Genomic DNA, 20,709 nt, shown 5'->3' on the forward strand with positions numbered 1-20,709 from the left:
ATCCCCTAAAACAGGAGAAAACCCTAAACCCTTTAGTGGATGACCTACATAATTTTGCTAAATTTCCAATATACCATAATTTTGATACATTTCCAAAATAAATTTGTTTTTCCTTTTTGTTGGAATCTTGCCACTTTGTGTTTTATGGTTACAGTGGTTCCCAACTGGTCACTGCTAAATGAACCTGAAGTTATTAAGAGTCAAGGTGCTCTGACCCTCCACCAGGTGGTGTAGTCGGTACTTTGTGACATATGTTAGTCCTGCTGTTTTTCATATTTTATAGGTTTAACAAATTTGAGCTCCAGCACATAGTTCCTTTTTCTCCAGTCCGCACATTCTAATTGGTCATTTCAGTCCATTACCGTGGGTGTAAAACAATTCTTCAAAGGCATAACCATACAGCCATCTAGTTACAGGTATTGTCCTCTGATTCACTGTTGGCCAGGATTCTGTGAACCACACTTGAACACAGTTCAGAGAGGGAATTGTAATGATTATCCTTCACTTTTAATGGCCTTCCAATACATTAGCACTACGGAGTGGAGTAATTCAAGATGCGTTAATACTGTATGTTATCTTAATGCCTCCAAGTGAGGGGATGGCCCATAAAAGGAGAGAGCTCTGATGTTTAATGTCGATGTCAGATGGGGACAGATGCTATCCAACAACACTACAACAACCTCCGGAGCAGCTATATGGTTCAGGCAGTTTGCTTTAAGTAAAGAAGTTTCTTGACTATAAATAAAGGTTAACTGAACACAGCACCAATATGAGAGATTACGATGAAATTACAGCTTTCTTGGGAACATGGGGACCCTTTCAGCGGACAATCTTCTTGGCATTGGCCATCAGCATCCTGCCCAATGGATTTACTGGTATTTATATAGTGTTTGTAGGTGATACCCCGCCACATGAGTGCTTTATTCCTGAGGATTATAATGTCAGTGACATGTGGAGAAATGTGACCATCCCCATGGTGACAACGAATGGTGTGTCACAGCGTAGCTCGTGCTCAAGACTCAAACTGGAGACGGTTAAAAACTACTCTCGCCTGAATATCATTCCAAATGTGGATGTCAACGTGAGTGAAATTGAGCTGGAGAGTTGCTTGGACGGTTGGAAATACAGCAAAGACGTCTACCAGTCAACATTTGTCACGGAGGTGAGAAAAATGTATTGCAAATCACTGCAAACATGATTGACTATTACCAAGCACCTAAAAAATGTGTGTATGATAAACTTCCAATGCTTACAGAAACAAAGATTTGCAGTTACAGTCAGGAAGGTGCAGCTACACATCAAAATGTATCTTGATACAAATACAAGATACTCTAAATTCCATTTTTATTCAACCAAAATGCAATATACTTTTGCAAAGTATTGTATTTACATAAAATACAGGTATGTTGAGGTATTTTGTCATTTCGAAAAACACAAAATACATTTGCAAGTGCCACGCATTCACTACAGCAACATTCTCAGTAACAGTAAAAAAAAATAATAATAAACATTTTATTTGCTATGACTGTGAAATGTGCTTGTATGACAACCTTAGTTGAATGCACTGACTGTTAGTCACACTGCATAAGACCCACTGGGCTAAAAACTGGTACACGTCATTTCAACAAATAAAATCGATGTGATGATGTTGTATCAATGTGGAAAACTGATTGGATTTGCAAAAATCATCAACATCAGGGAATTGTATTTTTTTCTATCCAACTCTTTAACCTAAAACCAATGACATGGTGACATTCTGCTGTGACCAAAATGAAAATGTAAAAATGTACAATTGCACACTGGGTATTATTATTGACTCATTCACATCCTAGTGCCATCAGACTTCTGATACCAATGCAGGGTGAAAAGGGGCCACAAAATTGTGAATCACAACAACAACAAAAATGGTATAGAAAATGATTTTGTATTTTCAAGTACATATTACAGGTCTCGAAAGTATCTTGTTTCAGAATACATTGGATTGTAGTTCAGGTCAGTGAAATACAATGACAAAATGATCAAGTGTAATTTTAAATATGTATTTCAAATAAATGTAACAGAAATACTGTTTAGAGGTCGACCGATTAATCGGAATGGCCGATTAATTAGGGCCGATTTCAAGTTTTCATAACAATCGGATATGGGTATTTTTTGACACCGATTTGGCCGAATTATTATAAAAAAAATGTTACACCTTTATTTAAACTTTATTTAACTAGGCAAGTCAGTTAAGAACACATTCTTATTTTCAATGACAGTGGGTTAACTGCCTCGTGGGTTAACTGCCTCTAGGTGGGTTAACTGCCTCGTTCAGGGGCAGAACTACAGATTTTTACCTTGTCAGCTCGGGGGATTCAATCTTGCAACCTTACAGTTAACTAGTCCAACGCTCCAACCACCTGCCTCATGAGGAGCCCGCCTGTTACGTGAATGCAGTAAGAAGCCACGGTAAGTTGCTAGCTAGCATTAAACGTAATCAATCATAATCACTAGTTATAACTACACATGGTTGATGATATTGCGTTGCATATAATCGATGCATTCGCGAAAAAGGTCTGTCGTTGCTCCAACGTGTACCTAACCATAAACACCAATGCCTTTCTTAAAATCAATACACAGAAGTATATATTTTTAAACCTGTATATTTAGCTAAAAGAAATCCAGGTTAGCAGGCAATATTAACCAGGTGAAATTGTGTCACTTCTCTTGCGTTCATTGCACGCAGAGTCAGTGTATATGCAACAGTTTGGGCCGGCCTAATTTGGCAGAATTTTACGTAATTATGACATAACATTGAAGGTTGTGCAATGTAACAGGAAAATTTAGTCTTAGGGATGCCACCCGTTAGATAAAATACCGAACGGTTCCGTATTTCACTGAAAGAATAAACCTCTTGTTTTCGAGGTGATAGTTTCCACATTCGACCACATTATAATGACCTAAGGCTCGTATTTCTGTGTGTTATTATTTCATAACTAAGTCTATGATTTGATAGAGCAGTCTGACTGAGCGGTGGTAGGCAGCAGCAGGCTCGTAAGCATTCATTCAAACAGCACTTTTGTGCGTTTTGCCAGCAGCTCTTCGTTGTGCTTCAAGCATTGCGCTGTTTATGACTTCAAGCCTATCAACTCCCGAGATTAGGCTGGTGTAACCGATGTGAAATGGCTAGCTAGTTAGCGGGGTGTGCGCTAATAGCGTTTCAAACATCACTCGCTCTGAGACTTGGAGTGGTTGTTCCCCTTGCTCTGCATGGGTAACGCTGCTTCGAGGGTGACTGTTGTCGATGTGTTCCTGGTTCGAGCCCAGGTAGGAGCGAGGAGAGGGATGGAAGCTATACTGTTAACACTGGCAATACTAAAGTGCCTATAAGAACATCCAATAGTCAAAGGTTAATGAAATACAAATGGTATAGAGAGAAATAGTCCTAAAATTCCTATAATAACTACAACCTAAAACTTCTTACCTGGGAATATTAAAAACTCATGTTAAAAGGAACCACCAGCTTTCATATGTTCTCATGTTCTGAGCAAGGAACTGAAACGTTAGCTTTCTTACATGGCACATATTGCACTTTTACTTTCTTCTCCAACACTTTGTTTTTGCATTATTTAAACCAAATTGAACATGTTTCATTATTTATTTGAGGCTAAATGGATTTTATTGATGTATTATGTTACATTAAAATAAGTGTTCATTCAGTATTGTTGTAATTGTCATTATTACAAATACATTTAAAAAATCGGTATCAGCTTTTTTTGGTCCTCCAATAATCGGTATCAATATCAGCGTTGAAAAATCATAATCGGGTGACCTCTAATACTGTTACAGCACAGTACATTGTAGTTACACTCCCCTAATGTATTTATTTGGACAGTGAAGCTAAAACGTTTCATTTGGCTCTGTACTCCAGCATTATGGATTTGAAATAACATGTTTCATATGACGCAACACAATCTGTGGAGGACTCGTTTAAAGAGAGAGTGATGAATCTGCATAGAATAACTGAGGGAAATTAATTGATTCTCCACAAACGATCATGGGCTACACAAGATTGTTTGATGATCATCCCTGAGGTTTTCCTGAACTTTCTAATACCTTTCTGATGCAAATCATACCAAAGCATACTTCCTTCGGGCTCACATTTGCCATTACCTGATTTGACATACAGTATATTGTGCTATAACTTTTATTGAGATAATAATAGTGACTAATAAAGTCAGATTCTAAAGATTCGTCAAATTATTTTACACATTTGTTTCTGATACCCCCAAGTGTCCTAAAATAGAAAATCAGATAATCAAATAGCTTGATGGTCTATGTTAATAGTATCTTAAATATGAGGAGCATCTATAAATCCTGCTGCATAAATTCATTGCGGCCAGGTCAAACGAACAACAGAAATAAACAAGTCACTCTGAAAAAAAACGTATCACAACTCTCGAGTCAGTAAACAGAGTCGTTCAAAAATAACAAATAGTTTCTGAACTGCACACCAAAACTTGATGCTGGTTTTGCTTTAGCTTGTCCAAAACACAGAGCCAATGCTGGTCGCCAGCAAAATCACAACAAAGTCTGGTCACCAGCAAAAACCAGCTAGAGCATTCTGGTTGGCCAGCAAAACCAGCTAGACCATGCTGGTCAGAGAAGTTTGACCAGCTAGACCAGCTTGACCAGCATCTGACCAGCATAGACCAGCTTGAAATGTTCCTAGCACACAATGACAACATCCCGCTTATGACTCTACACACTTGTTGGAGGTATTTGCAGTTCGTTTTGGTTGTGTCAGAGTCACTTTTATTGTAAATAAGAGTAGAATATGTTTCTGAACACTTCTACATTAATGTGGATGCTACCATGATTATGGATAATTATGAATAAATTGTGAATAATGATGAATTAGAAAGTTACAGAGGCACAAATATCATACCCCCAAGACATGCCATCCTATTACCAGGGGATGTTAGCATTTGGTGGGAGTGTATGATATTTATACTTCTGTAACTTTCGCACTGATTATCCGTTGTTAGGTTCTGAACCAACAGAGTAAAAACTCAAACGGACGACTAGGAAAATCTCAAACCAACTTTATTCATCCACTGGGCCATACAGCTGCAAAGACAAAGACATGGTTACACAATTACATATATTTATACCCTCCTACTAGGCGGAGTCAACTCCTTGCACATCTAGACAGCCAACACATGTTGCTAGTCAAGAACTTAATTGGTTCCTCTCACTAGTGTAGTCATGGCCCTGCCTAATGCTAGAACCTTCGTGGGCGTGGAGGTATACTGTATGTGTGTGAAATAGAACTGTTCCTTCTTCATCTGACCTGACCTCGGGCCGAATTCCTCACCTCTCCCTACTCTACAAATGTCCTACCTTATCAGTGACTGAAACCAGACTGTTGCCCTTTGCCTCCCTCCTTAGGAGCCATGAGATTTAACAATAACATGTTTTGACAGAAGTTAAAACGTTCTGCACTCCCCCTTGTCTCACTCAGTAAAAGTAATCAATACATTATAGTATGATAACAATAATTACTCAATTTCAAGCTAGAACCCAACAGTCCCTCCTTTTTTAATAGTAACTCCATACTGTTCAACTATATATAAACTTCGAAACTTTGAAAAAATAAACCATATTCTCAGTTGATTTGTATGTTTACACCGATACTTCAGCTGGAGCTTTTGACTTTCTCTTCCTAAGAGAGTGATAACAAAAGACTTGAAAATAAATAAAAACAAGTATTAAAAACACAAAACAAGTATTAGTAATGCGTTAAGCTATAATCATATATGGCAAAAAAACTGAAGTTTGATAACAGGACGATTCCTGCACTCCCTTAGCCTGACTCCATACCTTTGGGATACTGTTCCGCTGGGGTCCACAAAAATGAAGGCTCTATACACCCCACGCTTGTACCCAGACTTCCTCTTCTTCCTCAGGCCACCTTTGTTCGTGGCCACTGGCCTTTTTTTAAATGTAACTTTTATTTAACTAGGCAAGTGAGTTAAGAACAAATTCTTACTTACAATGACGACCTACACCGGCCAAACCCGGATGGCGCTGGGCCAATTGTACGCCGCCCTATGGGACTTCCAATAACGGCCGGATGTGTTACAGCCTGGATTCAAACCATGGGGACTGTCGTGACGCCTCGAGCACTGAGAGGCACTGCCTTAGACCGCTGCTCCACTCAGGAGCAAAGATCATTCCATCTAACCCATATCACATTAATGACAACTGTTAGGTCACTTATAAAGTTATAAACGTACTATAACGTTTTCAAGTCAATTAGTCAGTTTCCCCCAAAAAAACTATTACGAATTCCTGCGCCTGTCTCCAATCATTTATACAACGTGACAGAATAACTGACCCTAAATGGAGACAGCTGGAACTGGCCCATCTGACGCAACTTTGGCCGCTGTAACTGGCACATCCGAAGCCGCCGCAACTTCGGCAGCTGCAACTGGCCCATCCGACGCTGCTGCAACTGGCCCGTCCGACACTGCTGCAACTGGCCCGTCCGATGCCGCCTCAATTTCGGCAGCTGGCCCTCTGATGCTGACACAACTTCGGCAGCTGCAACTGGCCCTCTGATGCTGACACAACTTCGGCAGCTGCAACTGGCCCGTCCGACGCCGCCTCAATTTCGGCAGCTGCAACTGATCCGTCCGGTGGCGCTGCAACTTCGGCAGCTGCAACTGGCCCTCTGATGCTGACACAACTTCGGCAGCTGCAACTGGCCCGTCCAACGACGCAACTTCAGTAGCTGCAACTGGCCCTGATCAACCAGCCACACATTCCTGTGGTCGTCCTCGAGGCAGGTGTCGTCCCGCTGCTGGTGCAGCGCGTCAGGGGAGGGGTACGGCCCAGAGGAGTGGTGCTGGGTTCCTGCGGTGGACATCCTGGACACTTCGCTGACCAGGGATTTTCACCATCAGCTCCCTGACCGACCCGCACTATGACCATGTGGTCACCACGAGGCCGGTGGTCACCCGCACCGCATCCCTGTTATCGTCCCCGATTCCGTTGACGTCCGCTGCTCTTGCAGCGTGTTGGGGGGGGGGGGGGGGTACTGGGGTACTGTCACAGATTCCCCCGGTACTGCTGCTCATTTCAAGCACCAGTTCCGGAGGTCTATGTCACCAGCGTCTAGGCATCACTGAACTGTCTCATTACGCACACCTGATTCCAATTCCCCTGATTAGTAATTAAATGTCTCTGCCCTCTGTTCACCATTGTCTTGTCGGTTATTGTTCCCATGTCCGTTGGTCTGTGAGTACCTGTGCTTTGTTATTTCGGCTTTCGTGCTGCATGTATTGTGCACTTGTTATTATGGGCCTGCCCTGTGTAGTGTATTGCGAGTCTCGTTCCGTGTATTTATTAGAGTTTTTTCCTCGCTCTTCTGTTTGGGTTACTTCTTCTGTTTGGGTTACTTCGATGTGTTTTTGTATACGCGTTTGTTTTGGGCTTCGTCCCGTGCCTTTTCGTGGCATGTTGTATATTTTGGGTGGATTATTAAACCCCCCTATTACGAATTCCTGCGCCTGTCTCCCAATCATTGATACAACGTGACAGGCAGTGTATGTTGCAGTTGTACTGCAATTACTGCATCCAGAAACTAACTGATGTGTTACTATGTTGTCTTGTCATCATTTTGCAATTCTACTGTGATTATTTTTGCAGTTACAGCATACAACAGTTACTGGAATTCAGAATAACAGTTACTGTACTGTAACTGCAGTTTCACTTTTTGTAAAGGGTAGAGAAAATACATTTGTGTAAATGTGTAAATATGTGTATTTTGCAGTGGGATGTGGTGTGTGATAACGCGTACAAAGTTCCTTTGACCACATCAATTAACTACTTTGGTGCGTTTGTGGGAACATTCATCTCTGGCCAGATGTCCGACAGGTCAGTACTGTATCCTGTCATACTGTATACTCTCATACTGTGACCCTCAGTGCTAATGGAGAATCATGTGAGATGTGACCTTGCATTCTTTTTCATCAATAGGTTTGGAAGAAAACCAGCACTCTTCACTACTATAATAATCCAGGTTGTGGCCACATTCGCACAAATATTCTCCCCAAACTGGGAGGCATTCAGTATTATGTTCTTCTTTGTTGGTGCTGGATCAGTCTCCAACTATGTCATAGCGTATGTTCTTGGTAGGTTGAAAATACGCATTCCTTGTAACTACAGTATCTCTTGTACATTTGGTCAATTTACTGAACTTGCATATCTGGTCCTAGGGACAGAAATACTGAGCCCTGGAGTTCGAGTGGTATTCTCCTCTCTCGGAGTTTTCCTGAGCTCTGCGATTGGCTACATGTTAATGTCACCTGTGGCATACTTCATCCGTGAGTGGAGGTGGTTGCTGGTGCCCATGGCAGGCTCTGGACTCATATACATCCCTCTATGGTGGTAAGCACAATTTATCCCCACAAAAATGTATTTCCCGCAAAACCTTCTACTTAGTCAATGATCTGTGGCCTCTTCTTTCAGCAAGGTGCATTACTTCTTGCATACTTCATTAGCCTGACTGCACAAAGTGCTTCAGTTTAGTTTTTTATGACTGTGTATGAATTGGTATAGGGTCATCCCAGAGTCTCCCAGATGGCTGCTCTCTCAGGGAAGAGTTGAGGAGGCTGAGGCCATACTGAGAGACGCTGCCAGGAGGAACAGAGTTGAAGCCCCAGAGGTCATCTTCACTCCCTCAGAGGTGAGCTACCTTACTTAGTTACAGTTTAGCTTACGTCATTTCATAAGATAAACTTCCTATGGATATGGAGTAACAAAAACCATCCACAGAAGAATTACAAAAGTGTTTATGTCTTTGAATCTGATGTCAAATATATATTTTAGGTACCAATCCATTTGAAGTCAAAGTCCGTTTTTGCTGCAGTACATAACCTGAATGAAGTAGATCAACCAATGGTAAATCATTTGAGAGGCTAATGCATTCCTTCCTGTTTTATGGCGTAATCCAGGTCATTCATCAGAATACTCTAGTTAAGGTTTCTGATGCGTTTTAACCAATGCAGTGAATCACTGCAGAATAACAAACGTGAGATAGATGGTGGACTCTGTGCTAACGGAGATATGCAGGTGATAGAATGCAGGGGCAACCTTCCCATTCATCACCATCTCTAAGACATGTCTTGAGACGTATGAATGCAGCTGCCACTGTATTGAAGACATTGTACGCAGTGTATCATAGTGCACTGCGCTTTATTACGAGCGATATGTTGGCTGGCCCTCTTTGAAGTCTCATAGAGTGTCATGCATTCAACTGTTTTTGTTGATAAAGCCCTCCTGCATAAACTTCTGCCTTAACTTTCTTCATTGTTAACTTAAAGACGTTCTGTACAGGATACCAAACCCGGTCTCAGGGATGACTAACTCTGGAGACCCCCCTTCGATTTCCAATGAGTTTGGTATATCTGCTCTTAGTAAAAGAAATTGCATCATTGTCACGCCCTGACCTTAGATATCTCTGTTTTTCTATATATTTTGGTTAGGTCAGGGTGTGACTAGGATGGGTACTCTAGATTTTGTATTTCTAGGGGTTTTTGTATGTCTATGTTGGCCTGATATGGTTCCCAATCAGAGACAGCTGTTTATCGTTGTCTCTGATTGGGGATCATATTTAGGTAGCCATTTTCCTCATTTGTGTTGTGTGATCTTGTCTATGTTTAGTTGCCTGTCTGCACTATTTGTATAGCGTCAAGTTCCGGTTGGTTGGTTGGTTGGTTGGTTGGTTGGTTGGTTGTTTGTTTGTTGTTATGTTATGTTAGGTGAGTTTCAGTTTAGAAAAATTATGTGGAACTCTACTCACGCTGCGCCTTGGTCTCATCATTATGACGAACGTGACAATCATGTGTGGAATGATCTCCAACGTTCTTAAACGTTTTAGGAATTGGTGCCTCTAGGGCACATATGTCAGAGTCAAGGCCCGCGGGCCACATCCGGCCCGCAAGAAGGTTTTTTACGGCCCCTGGGATGATCTTGATTTATTATTAGAACCGGCCCGCAGCAAGCCGGCAGCCCGCAGATCTTTTACACGCACCAATACTACATTTCCCACAATGCAAAGGTGACGCACCGAGCAGTAGGCTGCTTCATTTCAATATTTATTGGCACAGCAGTCGTCAGCATCACAGTAAAATTAACTTTCAGATACCCATCAAAAATGGCAAAACGGAAGGTGGATACTGAGAACCGGGGGTTTCAAACAAGGTGGGAGTCGGAGTATATGTTCACGAAGGTAGCTGGAAAACCTGTGTGTCTTCTGTGTGGAGAAAGTGTGGCGGTACTGAAAGAGTATAATCTGAGACGACATTATGAAACGAAACACGCGGACAAAAACAAGAATATGGACATGGAACAAAGGCTACAAAAGGCAGAGGAATTAAAACGAGGCCTCAAATCTCGACAGGCTCTGTTCAAAAAAGCCAAATCACAAGGCCAGGCTGCTGTCAAGGCCAGTTTTATTTTGGCAGAAGAGATCGCTAAATCAGCCCGGCCATTTACGGAGGGGATTTCATCAAAAACTGCATGATTAAAGTTTGTGACGAAGTTTGCCCAGAAAAAGGCAACTCTTTTTAAATGTGAGTCTGAGCAGAAACACCATTGCCGAGAGAGTAGACCAGTTGTCCATCAATCTAAAAGAGCAGCTTGTGAAAAAGGGAAAAGATTTTATTGCATATTCCTTGGCTGTGGATGAGAGCACCGACATTTCTGACATTGCCCAGTTGTCAATTTTCATCCGCGGAGTGGACTCCAACCTAAGCGTGACAGAGGAGTTTTTGGCTTTACGTCCTATGCATGGCACAACTACGGGGCATGATTTGTATGAAGAGGTGTCAAGATGTGTAAATGAGATGGAGCTGCCTTGGGAAAACTTGTGGGTTTGACAACCGACGGAGCACCTGCGATGTGTGGACACAGGAGCGGACTGGTGGCGAAGATACGGGAAAAAGATGCAAGAGGAAAATGCGACAGGTGAGCTGACAGCTTATCATTGTATCATACACCAGGAAGCGTTGTGCGGTAAAGCCTTGAAAATGGAGCATGTAATGAGCATCATCACGCGCACAGTTAACTTTATCAGAGCCAAAGGTTTGAATCACCGCCAGTTCAAGGCATTTCTGACGGAGTTAGAAACGGAGCATGGTGATTTGCCTTATCACACAGAGGTGCGATGGCTAAGCCAGGGAAAGGTGCTTCAAAGATGTTTCGAGCTTCGTGAGGAGATTTGTCTGTTCTTGGACAGCAAAGGGAAAGACACAACACAACTCCGAGACGAAATGTTTCTGTGTGAAATGGCTTTTCTGTGTGACATTACGAGTCATCTGAATGCAATAAACTTGCAGCTGCAGGGTCGGGATCGTGTCATCTCTGATATGTACAGTACAGTGAAGGCATTTAAAACCAAACTGACTCTGTGGGAGACGCAGATGCGGAAAGAAAATTTGAGCCACTTTCCCAGCTGCCAGACCATGAAAGAGAAGCTCTCTACCAGTGCGTTCCCGAGCACACAGTTGGCTGATAAAATAGGTATGCTTGCCGCTGACTTTCGACGCTCGATTTGCTGACTTTGAAGCACAAAAAGCAGGTTGGAACTGCTGTAACCCATTTGCTGTTGACGTGGAAAGCTCACCACCAAACCTCCAAATGGAGTTGATTGACCTCCAATGCAATGATGCACTGAGGGCAAAATATGCGGCAGTGGGTGCTGCGGAGTTCGCCCGTTCCTCCCGGCACAATGCCCCAGCTGCGCATCCAGGCTGCTCAAACGTTGTCTATGTTTGGCAGCACATACCTGTGTGAACAACTGTTTTCTTTGATGAACCTGAACAAAACATCACACAGAAGTCGACTTACTGCTGAACACCTCCACTCAATTCTGAGGATTTCTTCAGCTCAGAGCCTTACCCCGAACATTGATGAACTTGTGGAAAAGATGGGACACCACCAAGTATCACCCTCAACCTCAAACAAGTGAACATTACTGTGCAATCACATATTTAGAGTTTTTACTCAGTTCAAGTTTAAAAGTTAAAATTTAATATTTGTTTTCACTGCATGTTACTTCTCCTTAAACAAAGTGTTGTTTTTGATTAATAGATTTTTGCACTTTATTTTTTTGTATTTCAATCCAATTATATTTTAAAAATATTTCAGTTGAGTGGATGATAGAAAATTGCTATTATTGTTTTTTTCTTTGAAGTAAATTTAGCCCACTTTTGCTAAAATAGAAAATATAGTCTACTGATGGTGCCTTGAATACCGGTTTCTTTCATTTAATGTTCATGTTATGGGGATATTTATATAAAGGAAATTTGTCTTTTGTGTCTGTTGAAAATTAAAGATTACTGACAGAGCCATAAGAAAATATTGCTTTATTTATCTGATCATATTGTAATATATTTGTTAGGTTTTCAGTAGGTTCAATTAGGTTCACTAGACTATATGCGTCATTTAAAAAATTTTCAATGAACATTCGAACAGTCCGGCCCTCGTCTTGTAGCTGATTTTTTTATTTGGCCCTCCGTCCATTTGACTTTGACACCCCTGCTCTAGGGTGTTTCAGAAAGCTGTTGGGGGACCTTTTATCTTGAAGAATGTGTTTTTTTTATGATTGTGTTTTGTGTATTGTGTGTAATTACGTGTATTTTGTGTATATGAATGTGTAGTTTAATGTGTACATTGTATTTTTATGTGTATTGCGGTGCTATACAGGGCTTATCTGGAATAGAGACCTTGGTCTCAGCATTGACTCTCTGTCAATGTAAAGGTTAGATATGTAAAAATGTCTTAAATATATAAGACATCTTAGAAATAAGACATTAAGACACTAACTCAGTTACATTTTTTATTTGGGGCTATGGCAGTCAATTGAAAAAACAGTATTTCTGTCTTCTCAACTCACTATCACATACTTTTAATGTGGGGCTAAGAGAGTCAATTGCAAATTAGTCTTACATAATGTCTCATATCTCACCACTACTAATGAGATGGGTGCGTTTGATGCATGTCGGGTCGGAGCTTCTCAAAGTCAGGGGGCGTGGTCGACAGTACGCACCTCATCTCTGCTGTCACATTCAACCTGGATTGATAATTGGTTTTAATGCAGACGAGAGCACTGAATCCAGCTTCACACAGATACTGTATGAGCCGACGAAGGAGACGGCAGGGTATTCCCTTTGAGTCAGGAACCAAAACTCCTCTGTCGTGACCCGTGAATGTGTCATAAAGTAACCGCCACCTGGTGGAAAGTTTGCGCACCAGGACTCTAAAGATTCAGGTTCAGAGTGGCCAGTTGGGAACCACATCAGTGACCAAAAACACAAGGAGGCAGAGCTTCAACAAACAGTATAGATTGTTGGGGGGAACAGAGGTAGGTACAAATTTAGGCCACACACAAATGGCCGAAAGTGACATTTTATTCCACAAAAAGAAAAAAAAGGTCTTTCTTCAGTTTAGGGGGTGGGGAAATCCATTCATGGTTTTCCTTCTGCTCTGTCCATTCCAGAAACACCCCAAGTGGGTTAGGCCTGTAGCACAAATAAATGATGTGCAGTACAATGCTACACATTTAACTTTGAATATATGGTTAGAATAAACCAGAGTCTACTCATTAAAATGAGAAATCCGTTCATTAAAATCCAGTCCAATGGAAAAGAGTTAAACTGAGAACGTCCCTGTTACGCCAGTCTGTGTTTTCCATCAATGTGGTCAGAGCTCCGCCCCTTTTCCAGTTTCTGAGATCCTCCCCCTTAACCCATCTTCCTCTACTTTCTTCACTGCCTCAGCATATGACAACTTCTGCTCTACTCTAACCCTGGAAACCTCAACCTGCCTCTCTTGCACAAGACATTTCTGATCCCCAAGGTCCATGGGCACCCCTACAATTAACACATTCCACTACTTTCCCCAATACTACACATTCCTTTGTCTCATGCCCTTCTGCACATTGCTCACACCTTAGACCCTCCCTTCTACAACACACTGCTGCCACATGCCCATACGCTTGACCCCTGTAACATCTGAATGTATTTGGCACATACGCTCGTATAGGATAACTTATATCCTAACTTCACCTTGTCAGGCTAAGAATCAACTTGAGAACAGACATTGACTCTTCTGTTTCCCCACTCTCGCCACCCTGTCTGTGTCACATCAAACGACGAGCATCACATACACAGGGAATCTTTGCCGTCTGCTGGTCAACGTTTATATCTACTGCTACCCCAGTTATCTTTCATTGGTTCCCCTTTCTTGCCCCCATTCGTTTGACTTCGAGCGCATTCTTCCTCTGCCCAACAGAAACACAAATCACACAAAATGCCCACACACAAAAAAAGAGTGAGAGCAAGCCATTTCCTGGTAGAATTCAAAACATTTTATTTAGTCATATCATGACTCTCCACTTTTCGCCGCCTGTCCTCGGGTGCACTTTGCAACTACTTTAGGCCCATGTATTTTTCTCACTATTGGAGTTGGGAGGGTTGTCTTCCCATGTTCCTCCTTGGTGACCGTCTGGGGTATTGGACATCGGTCTGCCCCTGGTTCTCCACCGGGGTCTCTCGTCGGGGGCATGCTCTGGAGTACATTCCTCTGTTCCATAGCATCAGCCATTGATAAGACATGGTTTGGATTTTACCATATTTCCCTTCAGAGCACACCGGCTTAGTCTTCCTCTGGGCATCCTTCCCCACTTTTCCACAGGTAGATTTTTCAGGGGGTAGACTCACCAGGTCCTCTATGGATTTATGAAAAGTTTTATTGCACACATGTTCAGGTTAAGATGTTACATCCACCTCGAATGGCCTTTCCTTTTCTGTGTGCATCTTGGCCATTCCAACATGGCCATTTCTCCCATGGATTTGGCTGCATACTGATGCTTTTCTGGGTCCAAAACCTGACGAGTGAGTACCCCATTTTTGAGCTCTATACTAGCCCTCTCCAATAGGAGGCGGCGCACAGCTGCAGTCTCCCAGTTATTTTCTTCATCGGCAGGTCTTGCCCCTTGGGCAACATATGGGTGTCGACGTCTGAGGGTGGGATCTCGTTCTTGTAGCTCCTCCCAGTGCTCAGGGTCCTGGCCCATTTGGACAATGTTCACCATGGTTGGTTCTGTTTGACAAATGAGAGGTACCAGAGCATCCCAACATAATCCAATGACATTCATTCCTAATATGGGTAGATTTCCAGGGTTATGAATTTCATTTCCCTGAAATCACAATTTCTCTGTTCCTCAACACCAAGGTCCCCACCTTTACCTCTGCCAGCACATACCCTACATAGGGGATTTGCAAACCATTTTCTGCACTCAACGTCAGCTGATCAAGGTCCTCCTTGGGGCCAATCTCCTGTGAGGGTGTTAAAACAAGCTTCTGTCACAGGGCAAGTTGAGATCAAGTAAGGATTAAAAGGTTCACATTTATTCCATTTGAATGAGTTCAACTTCAGGGCATGTGCCTACCAAACTTGGCCTGTAGGTATAGTCTTGCTTGGGCCCTTCAAGCCTTCTCCTGTCATAGTTGCCGCTTCAGTTCACGTCAAAAAATAAACAATCATACTGTATATCCATTGTTTTGTAAAAAATTGCTCAAGCCCATTACATTTGGTTGGGAATCATTGATGGACAGCAATAATTCAACCTTGCCTCTGATTTTCAATTCTTGCCCTGACTTCTAATGAGGCCATATCACCCTAAATGCAGCATGGCCAATGCAGACGTCAGATTGACCATACATCCAGATGCACAACGCACTTCTCTCTCCAGAATGTGCGCTCTCCCGCCAATCTGTGCACATTCATTGTTTCACTGCATTGTGTGAATTGTTTGCATTTGATTGTTAGTGTCTATCAATTCCCCATTACATATATCAGTTTCAGTTTAAGTAGTACATTCACAGTTAATTCATGTCATTTCTAGTCTACAATGTTTATTTCTTTGGTTACGGTTTAGCTTTAATGTGTTCAATATTATTATTCCAGTCTTCCTGTTCTCATTGTCGGAGTGGACACATAGTTTGCAGAGTGCACAAACTATGCTACAATTGTGAGAAAGTTTTGAGTTTATTTAATTCCATTTACGAGTTCTGTCAATTTAGTCATTGTCTTTGTTTGGAGCGTTCCTGTCAATGTTGAGAAACACAGACGCATAGAACTAGGCCTATAAGCTACAGTACCTGGCCCGCGGGCAAATGTAAGCATATACATGTACCCATTTGGGGATCTGATACTATTTGTCATTGGTTTAACACACCACCTCTAATGACCTGTGGAGCTTCTCAAAGTAATGTTTTCTTCACCTTAAACAGCAAGGAAACAAAGTGTGTTTTTACCAGGGGCGCATTGGAGTCAACATCCCGGGGGAACGCTTTCGACCCCTTGAAGAGTCCATACCCCGACGAATTGAGGCTATTCTGAGGGCAAAAGGGGGTGCAACTCAATATTAGGAAGAAGCATCTAATGTTTCGACACTCAGTGTATATATATATATATACCACTCCACACATTTCTTGTTAACAAACTATAGTTTTGGCAAGTCGGATAAGACATCTACTTTGACACAAGTATTTTTTCCAACAATTATTTACAGACAGATTATTTCTCTTATGATTCACTCTATCACAATTCCAGTGGGTCAGAAGTTTGCATACACTAAGTTGACTGTACCTTTAAAAAGCTTAGAAAATTCCAGAAAATTATGCGATGGCTTTAGAAGCTTCTGATAGGCTAATTGACATAATTTGAGTCAATTGGGGGTGGACCTGTGGATGCATTTCAAGACCTACCTTCAAACTCAGTGCCTCTTTGCTTGACATCATGGGAAAATCAAAAGAAATCAGCCAAGACCTCAGAAAAAGATTGTAGACCTGCACAAGTCTGGTTCATCATTGGGAGCTATTTTTAAATGCCTGAAGGTACCACGTTCATCTGTACAAACAATAGTACGCAAGTATAAACACCATGGGATGTGTTCTGTCTCCAAGAGATGAACGTACTTTGGTGCGAAAAGTGTAAATCAATCCCAGAACAACAGCAAAGAACCCTGTGAAGATGCTGGAGGAAACAGGCACAAAATGATCTATATCCACAGTAAAGCGAGTCCTATATCGACATTACCTGAAAGGCCGCTCAGCAAAGAAGAAGCCACTGCTCTATAACCACCATCAAAAAGCCAGACTATTGTTTGGCTATAATGACCATCGTTATGTTTGCAGGAAAAAGGGGAAGGCTTGCAAGCCGAAGAACACCATCCAAACCGTGAAGCACAGGGGTGGCAGCATCATGTTGAGGGGTGCTTTGCTGCAGGAGGGACTGGTGCACTTCACAAAATAGATGGCATCATGAGGAAGGGGAAATTATGTGGATATATTGAAGCAACGTCACGAGACATCAGTTAAAGCTTGTTCGCAAATGGGTCTTCCAAATGGACAATGACCCCAAGCATGCTTCCAAAGTTGTGGCAAAATGGCTTAAGGACAACAAAGTCAAGGTATTGGAGTGGCCAACACAAAGCCCTGACCTCAATCCTATTGAACATTTTTGGGCAGAACTGAAAAAGTGTGTGCGAGCAAGGAGGCCTACAAACCTGCCTCAGTGACACCAGCTCTGTCAGGAGGAATGGGCCAATATTGTGGGAAGCATGTGGAAGGCTACCCAAAATCTTTTACCCAAATTAAAAAATGTAAAGGCAATGCTACCAAATACTAATTGAGTGTTTGTAAACTTCTGACCCACTGGGAATGTGATGAAATAAATAAAAGTAAAATAATAAACAAATCATTCTCTCTACTATTATTCTGACATTTCACATTCTTAAAATAATGTGGTGATCCTAACTGACCTAAAACAAATCATTTTTAATGTATTTGGCTAAAGTGTATGTAAACTTCCGACTTCAACTGTGTGTGTGTGTGTGTGTGTGTGTGTGTGTGTGTGTGTGTGTGTGTGTGTGTGTGTGTGTGTGTTAAAATGTTGTCAAGCGCTTTGCATGTCTTCGTGACGACATGGCACAAAATGTCATGGTGTGTAATGAGACACAGTCCATGTCTCAAGACAAGTCTTAGAAATGTGTTTTAAGATGACTCAAGACATCTTGAGACACAGGGGATGGCTGGGTATGAATTTACTCTTAACAAATGTCAACCATTATGCATTTAGCTTTTTAAAATGATGTATCCTGATGATGACTTACCCACATATCACCAGGTAGAAGATGCTCTGGCCATGAAGGACATGAAACACAACATTCTGGATGTCATGAGGAATAGCAACATGCTCTCAATCACAGTTCTGTGTTCCCTTCTGTGGTAAGTCCTAGCAGCTGAAGTCCTACGCAATATCAATGGCTCTGAATATGACTTTGTTTGTGCCTGTTCATCATGCTCAATGGGCTCTGTATCTTTGATTTCCCTTCTCTGCAGGATGATAATCTCCTGTGGTTACTTTGCCCTAATTTTGAACACAAACAACCTCAATGGAAATCCCTATATCAACTGCTTCCTGTCTGGAGTTGTAGAAGTGCCCGCCTATTTCATCGCCCTGGTGCTTCTCAGATACTGTTCCAGACACTTATGCCAGTCCTCCACTCTCTTCCTAGGTGGCACTGTTATTCTCTTCATTAACATGGTCCCAACAGGTAAAATTAATTGACAGTCTCAGAGGGAGTCTCATTTACAGATATTTATCACCCAGTTTACACCTGGCTGTCTCTCTATGTTTCAGATCTCCCAGGAGTGGCAATCTTTCTGGAGATGGTGGGGAAGTTTGCCATCACCGCAGCATTCTGTGTGGTGTACGCCGTCACGTCGGAGCTCTTCCCCACCGTGGGTAGGAACATGGCTATGGGGACGTGCTCCATGGCAGCACGCACAGTCACCATCCTCTCCCCCTTCATCATCTACCTCGGTAAAACCTGACTCATGGTCCCTTTCTTTGATCAGTGGAGATGAACAAGATTGACAATGTCTCTCACTGTGAATTTGCTTTGCTGATATTCAGACCCCTCCCTTGGTACTGAAAACGTATTGATTTTGTTATTTGCAGGAAATTACTACAAGTACCTCCCATACATAGTTATTGGTAGCCTGGCAATATGTGGGGGTCTGTGCTGCTTCAGTTTACCTGAGACATACGGGAGGGTGTTGCCAGAAACCATCTCACAGATGCAACAAATCAAAGGGTATGTTTGACTGTCCGTCCTTCTTTATGTCCATCTGTATAAAATATGAATGAAGAATTGTTTCAAATACGTGTTTTTGTCTGTTCTACAGGTGTCGATGCAACACAGACCAAGATACCAAAAACATTGATAGCAAATCTGAGTTTCGGGAAGGAGTCTAAATTGTGAATCTTGTTCTACAATACAATTGTTTTCTCTTGGATGTGTATTAAAACTACAAAACAGTATTCTGGTTTGAAATTATTAGCCATCTTTTACTTTATGAAATTGTACAGTGCCTTCGGAAAGTATTCAGACCCCTTGACTTTTCCAAATTTTGCTACATTACAGCCTTATTCTAAAATTGATTAAATTGCTTTTTTTCTCTCATCAATCTACACACAACACCCCATAATGACAAAGCAAAAACAGTTTTTTTTTTTGTTGAAAAAGATATCAACATATACTGAAATATGATATCTACATAAGTATTCAGAACCTTTATGTTGAAGCACCTTTGGCAGCGATTACAGCCGTGAGTCTTCTTGGGTATGATACTACAATCTTGGCACACCTGTATTTGGGGAGTTTCTCCCATTCTTCTCTGCAGATCCTCTCAAGATCTGTCAGGTTGAGCGTCGCTGCACGGCTATTTTCAGGTCTCTCCAGGGATGTTCGATCATGTTCAAATCCGAGCTCTGGCTGGGCCACTCAAGGTCATTCCGAGACTTGTCCAGAAGTCACTCCTGCGTTATCTTGGCTGTGTGCTTAGGGTCATTGTCCTGTTGGAAGGTGAACCTTCGCCCCAGTCTGAGGTCCTGAGCGCTCTGGCAAAGGTTATCATCCAGAATCTGTCTGTAATTTACTCTGTTCATCTTTCCCTTTAATCCTGACTAGTCTTCCAGTCCCGGCCGCTGAAAAACATCCCCACAACATGATGGTGCCACCACTATGCTTCACCGTAGGAATGGTGCCAGGTATCCTCCAGACGTGACTTTTGGCATTCAGGCCAAAGAGCTCAATCTTGGTTTCATCAGACCAGAGAATCTTGTTTGGTCTGAGAGTTCTTTAGGTGCCTTTTGGCAAACTCCAAGTGGGCTGTCATGTGCCTTTTACTGAGGAGTGGCTTCCCTCTAGCCACTCTACCATTAAAGCCTGATTTGTGGAATTCTGTAGAGATGATTGAACTGGAGCTCTGTCAGAGTGGCCATCAGGTTCTTGGTCACCTCCTTGACCAAGGCCCTTCTTTCCTGGTTGCTAAGTTTTGCCAGGCGGCCAGCTCTAGGAAGTCTTGGTGGTTCCAAGCTATATGGACAGTTCCTTCGACCTCATGGCTTGGTTTTTGCTCTGACATGCACTGTCAACTGAGGGACCTTATATAGACAGGTATGTGACTTTCCAAATCATGTCCAATCAATTGAATTTACCACAGGTGGACTCCAATCAAGTTACAGAAACATCACAAGGATGATCAATAGAAACAGGATGCATCTGAGCTCAATTTAAAGTCTCATAGC

At 42.2% G+C, this 20,709-nt stretch overlaps 1 protein-coding gene across 1 annotated transcript; it reads left to right on the forward strand.

Moving 5' to 3' along the window:
* The first annotated feature begins 407 nt into the window (after nucleotides 1-407).
* LOC115104624 (solute carrier family 22 member 4-like) lies at nucleotides 408-19,440 on the forward strand. Its single transcript, XM_029625981.2, has 10 exons — nucleotides 408-1,162; nucleotides 7,817-7,920; nucleotides 8,023-8,177; nucleotides 8,262-8,433; nucleotides 8,605-8,731; nucleotides 18,241-18,341; nucleotides 18,456-18,670; nucleotides 18,757-18,939; nucleotides 19,078-19,213; nucleotides 19,305-19,440. The coding sequence occupies exons 1-10, from the start codon at nucleotides 770-772 to the stop codon at nucleotides 19,372-19,374; spliced, it is 1,656 nt and encodes a 551-aa protein (XP_029481841.1). The 5' UTR covers nucleotides 408-769; the 3' UTR covers nucleotides 19,375-19,440.
* Nucleotides 19,441-20,709: the final 1,269 nt, after the last annotated feature.

The sequence above is a fragment of the Oncorhynchus nerka genome, linkage group LG22 (genome assembly GCF_034236695.1).
Source record: "Oncorhynchus nerka isolate Pitt River linkage group LG22, Oner_Uvic_2.0, whole genome shotgun sequence".
Classification (NCBI taxonomy): Eukaryota; Metazoa; Chordata; class Actinopteri; order Salmoniformes; family Salmonidae; genus Oncorhynchus; species Oncorhynchus nerka.